Source organism: Physeter macrocephalus, chromosome 3, assembly GCF_002837175.3.
Source record: "Physeter macrocephalus isolate SW-GA chromosome 3, ASM283717v5, whole genome shotgun sequence".
Taxonomy (NCBI): Eukaryota; Metazoa; Chordata; class Mammalia; order Artiodactyla; family Physeteridae; genus Physeter; species Physeter macrocephalus.
Window position 1 is genome coordinate 10,494,228 of NC_041216.1, and position 6,000 is coordinate 10,500,227.

The 6,000-nt window shown below is 39.5% G+C and overlaps 1 protein-coding gene across 2 annotated transcripts in view; it reads right to left on the reverse strand.

Moving 5' to 3' along the window:
- KHDRBS1 (KH RNA binding domain containing, signal transduction associated 1) overlaps positions 1-6,000 on the reverse strand; it is a 36,745-nt gene that overhangs the window by 19,754 nt on the left and 10,991 nt on the right. For both annotated transcript variants that reach the window (XR_003678884.2, XM_024125219.3), the window contains exons 2-4: positions 3,121-3,245; positions 2,380-2,496; positions 1,006-1,152 (exon numbers count right to left, since the gene is read on the reverse strand). Coding sequence is in view for 1 of the 2 variants with exons in the window: in XM_024125219.3 (XP_023980987.1) it covers positions 1,006-1,152; positions 2,380-2,496; positions 3,121-3,245 (389 nt within the window). In the remaining variant the exon portion in view is untranslated. The remainder of the gene's footprint in view (positions 1-1,005; positions 1,153-2,379; positions 2,497-3,120; positions 3,246-6,000) is intronic.

Here is a 6,000-nt window from a genome sequence, read left to right on the forward strand (position 1 = left end):
GAATCCTTGGAGCTCAGCATTACAGGTACACACGCCCTATAAATTTTTGCTCTACCGATTCTCACATGCTCTGATACAGTTCCAACTCCCTCATTTTACATATACAAGAAAACCAAGAACTATATATCACCTCCTCTTAGTGATGAAACTATGATGCTTACTCAATTCTAGCTGAATAGTACTCCAAATGCTTCTTAAGGTTCCAGATTCATACTTGGTTATTAAATATTCAACAGTAAGTAGTTTTCAGAGTAACTCTGAAAACTAACAGGTCTTGCCAAATGGCAAAAATTCATCATTTTCTACTTACTCAAAGAATGAAATCTCTGACCACGTAATAATAAGCAAGACAGGTAGCCTGGTCTGTCCCAGTTCTTCCAGGGCCTTAGTTACATTCTGAAAGGAGCTGTACACGAATCTGTTTAATATCATCAACAGTTAAGCCTACAACCATCATGCCTCTTTCACATCAACTCTACTTGAGTAAACTCCTCCAGGAGAGAAAGCCCTGAATGCACTCAGGTCAGAATTCAATCCATTAACACTGGAGGCTAGAGGCCTCTTGCTGTTATCATCTAGACTCTCTAGAGTCTAGAATAAAACCCCCCTAAGTGCAGGGGATTATGACCACCTTAGTCATTTTCCTATCATAACCTTCCGGTTCCACTCTAGCACCAAAATACACAATTTAGTGAAGACCTTGTTAAATCTCTGTTAACCAGATGTTAAAATGCCAGACTCACTGTGGATCCAAAATACTGACAAAAGATACTGGTATACAACTAAAACCACATTAGACATGGAGTGGAAGAGTGGCCTTGGGGCACAGTGGTTTGAAAACCAGATACAAATAATGGACCACCTCAGAAAAATGAACATAAATGCAGAATTTGGTATATAATTTCAGGTTATGCAGAGACCCTGGATAAGAAACCCTGCCTTAGCAATAAGCACAAGATCCCAGTTTTCTCTTGCTCAAAAGATACAAGATATAGATTTCCTTACTGGTACTAGAAACTTCTTGACTTCCTCCATAGCATGGGCCATAAGAGCATAAGCCTCACACGGGGGTCCAAAGACTTCAATGAAGACATGCAGATCCATATTCAAGTGGGCATATTTGGGGTCTCCACCTTTGCGCAGCTCTTCCTCCTGTGGAAAGATGCATAAAAACATCGCATCACTTGGACTAGGGAGAAAATGACACCTTTACCTCTAGGCCAAAGAGACACCGAGAAATGACCCCAACACCTAAAAAAACAGAAAATTGTAAGAAAAAAGCAAAACAAACTCTGGAGAATAGTAATTTACACAGTCTGCTAAACCTGCAATTAGTCTGCTGCTCTTCTGTTTTGAATCACTGGTGTATTCACTGGAGCTCTCATTAGGAGGTATACAAGAGACAAACTTATTTCCAGTTTCTATTCAGATAACAGCTGTTTGCCAAGCATTCATCCATTCATTCATTTATTGCCAAGCATTTGCTTTTAAATCCCAGGTAGAGCTCTTAATCACCAGCTCTTCTTATCTGCTTATATGGTCTGGGAAGTTCTAGGGAAGGAAAAAAGTCAGGACAGAGAGAAGAAAATCTCATGTAAATCTCATTAGCTAGAATAACATACTTCAGCCCTAACTGTATTCATCTAGTGAGAAATGTGAGTGGACAAAAGAGGGTCTGAGAAAACATGTTTGTCAATTAGGCTGCATAAAAGGAGGGCTGAAAGAGTAAGTTTTTGGGCTGTAGCAGGTATGTCTCATCTAAAAAGCTGACCCTAGAAGGCTAAGACTATTCTGTTTCGGTGGTAAGTTTCTCCACACTTACAAAGAGCATAAAGAGTATGGGACTATGGCATGGAAAAAAAAAAAAAAGCGTTAGGTTCTGTTGTCAGGATTACTCATGGTTCCTTTTGTAGTATCTTCTTTTAGAGGGCCTCACATTCCAGCTGGCTATAAAACAAACCAGCCAACTAAACCTCAGACTCACCTGCACTCACAACACTAGTGCTCTCACTTTTCCATATTACTGAAAAGGGAATGTGCTGTTCACATTTTAGTGTCTCTAGTCTCAGTAAGTTTCAGTACATCCAGCTCCCCTTCCAAGTTTTCATAGATAAGCTTACTAATGCCAAAGCTGCTACTGCTGTTTCCATTACTATGCAGTCAAAGTCAGAAAGAAAACAATTACCAGGGCACACCTAGGTTCTTCCAGCGTTGCCAAAGAAGTGAATTAACTGGTCTATAATCTCTTACATCAATGCAAATTTAAGGGAATCACATTCTGTACATATGCAAGTGCTAGCTTCCACAAGGAATCTATACTGGACTCTGGGCTACTGGAAGGCATTAGGGTGTCTTCTTGCCTCATTAATGTGAGCTTACCTTGGCCTTGTCTCTCATTGAGCCCTTTCCCAACACAGAAATCTTTGCACCAGTCTCTTCTTGCAGTCTTTTGATTGTATTCCCTTGTGGTCCAAGGATCTTCCCCACAAAATTGAACTGACAGAAAATAAAGACAGATTTCTAAACACATATGTTCCTATAAAATATTTCCACACGTATTATTTATATTCAATAATCCTGTAAAATAGGTAGAGTATTACCACTCCCATTTTACTGAAGGATATACTGAGGCTGTACGGATAAAGTCATTAGCCTATGGTTATACAACTGGAAAGTGACAGTTCTTAGACTTGAATTTCCTGATGTAATTTGGCACTCTTTACATAATATCACACTGCAACCCTTCGTACTTTTACATAAACATTTTAAAACCAGTTACTTCAGAACAGAACAGACATATGGTACCCTTTGGTAGTACTGGTTTGATAAACTAAATATAACTAGTTGCTTTCCAAAAAAAAACTTTGAGAAAAGAATTCTTTTTTTTTTTTTTGGATAATAAAAGGATGATTATATTTCCGTCCTGGATATAGCTATGCTATTAGTGACGGACTTGTATGTTTCAACTGCCAGATACATATATGGGACAGAACCTTCACCAGCTTAAGTTTCTGACACATCACAATCTCTGTAAGTCTTCTGCTACAGCCCACGCTACAAGACATACTACATACTCTCATACTACAAAGACAACTCAAAGTGAGGCACTCTTTCCCTTACCTTGGGATACTGCTTGACAGGTATCAGAACCCTCTCCTTCAACTTCATGTTCTTGTGAGAAAATAAATCCAAGTAATTCTCCTCATCGTCCTTTTTTGAATCCCCTTTCTGAATCTTCTCAATTTCTGAATAGGACAAACAGAATTTAATTTAGTTTTTTCTTTTAAATAAAGGCAAAATTCTGAGTCTGCTTAGCTTAAAGCAATAACACAGAGTACTGTGTAATGAGAAAGTGCTAATTTCAAATGGAGACTGGGTGAAAGCACCAAAGCTAGATGCAGCTGACTAGGAAACTCAAAGCCTGCTTCTAATAAGAGCAGTTTGCTCTTCCACTTCTAGCGGAAACCTCTACAGAGACATTCAAATGTTCTTAACACAAAATGGATTTAGCAGTGAATTGGGGAAAAGGGGATAAATGAACTAAAAAAATTAAAATCTGCACCAAGAAAAAAGTAAAGTCATATCTTAATGAAGAGACAAAGTCAATAATTTAAATACACAACCGAGAGTCCCATTAAAATTCTGTAACAGTAGTGCTTTGGATAGTAGTAGTCCTTAAGAGTCTGAAAGACCTGGTTTTTACTCTGCCACTCACCAGTTGTGTGAACTCTGAAAAGTTTTTTAATTGCTCTGAATTTTGGTTTCCTCATTGTAAAATGGAGGCAATATCTACCTCATGAGGTTGCTATAAAGACAGAATAAAATAACATATGTAAACATGCTAATTAAAGCCCATTTCTTTCTTTCTTTTTTTTTCCTTTTGGCAGGTGGGATCTTAGTTCCCCGACCAGCAATCAAATCCGAGCCCCCTGCAGTGGAAGTGTGGAGTCTTAACCATGGGACCACCAGGGAAGTCCCAAAAGCCCATTTCTCGGGAAGTGTTTTAATGTATACTTAACACTATCTAGCCCAAATTCACTCAGTGTCCTAAAGGAAAAAATGCACCAAGATAATTTCAACTCACAGGTTAAGACAGTTTCATCAGCTAGAACCTTAGCAATCAAAAAGATTTCCTATCATTAGGGAACTTCATTCACCCACCCATCCATTCATTCAGTGACTGCAAGTGTTTGAGTGCTTCCTATGGAGAGGCACATGAAGGGACAGATACAGGTATGATCACTAACCACTATGGAAGACTTACTAAGAGCCAGGCACCTTGTCCTGTAAAGTATATGAGAAACAACAGAAGAAGTCAAACATGGTCCCAATCTCCACTATGTTTATATACTAGAGTTCCCAGTCTATGAAGTCAGCAATGAAGTATAGTTAAATGCTACAACAGGAGTACTAACAGAGATGGGGGCAGAGTATGGAGTCAATGAACAGCAGCAACTAAAAGGTTATATACTATGGTCCACTGAGAACAACAACAACCAAAAAATTATACTCCCTAAAATTAGTGGAACATTCTAACTAACACAGAATGTCCTCCTTATATAACATTTCCACAGTGTTTCTTCTATAATTTTAAGGCAAGGGTTCTCAAACTTCATCGAATCACCTGGAGGGTTTGTTAAACTAGATTGCTGGGCTCCAATCCCAGTCTAGGATTGTGTTAGGAATTTGCATTTGTAACAAGTTAGCAGGTGATGCTGATATTGCTGCTCTAGGGATCACACTTTGAAAACCACCAGTTCTGCATAAAGACATATGACTTCAAACACATACTGCAAATCTAAACCTTTAACAATTAAAAAAAAATTAACTGTTTAGACTAAGTCCAGCTGTAAAGTACACAGATGAAGGAAAGTTACTGAGACTGACAGACTACACAGAGTTCAGAATTTCAAACTGAAGGCTTCTGTTTATTAAAAAGCCTAGGGGCTTCCCTGGTGGCGCAGTGGTTGCGCGTCCGCCTGCCGATGCAGGGTGAACCGGCTTCGCGCCCCGGTCTGGGAGGATCCCACATGCCGCGGAGCGGCTGGGCCCGTGAGCCATGGCCAATGAGCCTGCGCGTCCGGAGCCTGTGCTCCGCAACGGGAGAGGCCAAAACAGAGGGAGGCCCGCATACCACAAAAAAAAATAAATAAAATAAAAAATAAAAAGCCTAATTTCAGATCTTACACTCTTGTAAGAACAGTAAATGGCAGTGCTCTTTGCGCTCCTATTTTTCATTGCTTGGAATAGAAAACAAATTTGACCTTACAATCAACAGACTAAATGCTTCCTTCATTCAACACCCTATTTGTTTACTGTTTCACTGGTAGTGTATCCTGACCCCACCCCTTCCCACTTACTGCTAATATTAACTTTTTGTAGTCTCTAGTTTTGAGCCTACCACCTCTGAACACACCTCTTGAGTTTCTGGGCTCGGAAACTGGGTACTCAATCTTCCAAAGTCCACAGGAATAAAGATGCCACATTTCTAATCTGAAAACATCACTGAGGAGCTTCTAATATGTGGAACAAATTACATACTTCATCTTATCTATGTCTCTCCGTGTGTCCTAATTGCTGCCATCTAGTTAGGCCCTTCAGCTGTACTTTATACCACTTTCCAGAAACTTTAATTGGTTAGAACAAGAAGATAAGACTCAAAGTCTGTTAATCTGTACTCCCATAGGAAGCAGGGATGCAAAAATTGAACCCAGTAGAAAGGTTTGTTTAATATCAATGTAATGTGCCCTGTGAATTTAAGACCTTTCTATAACATGGATCCTTCTGCTATATTTTGAACTAGGCAGATCTTAATTAGGATCCCCTTGTCCACTTACCTCACAATTTAGAAAATAATGTTAAAGCATTTTTAGAGAATTCAGAGAACAATGATTTAAGTAAAAGAGAACTGAAAAGATAAAACAATCAGGGGGGGGCTTCCCTGGTGGCGCAGTGGTTGAGAGTCCGCCTGCCGATGCAGGAGACACGGGTTCGTGCCCT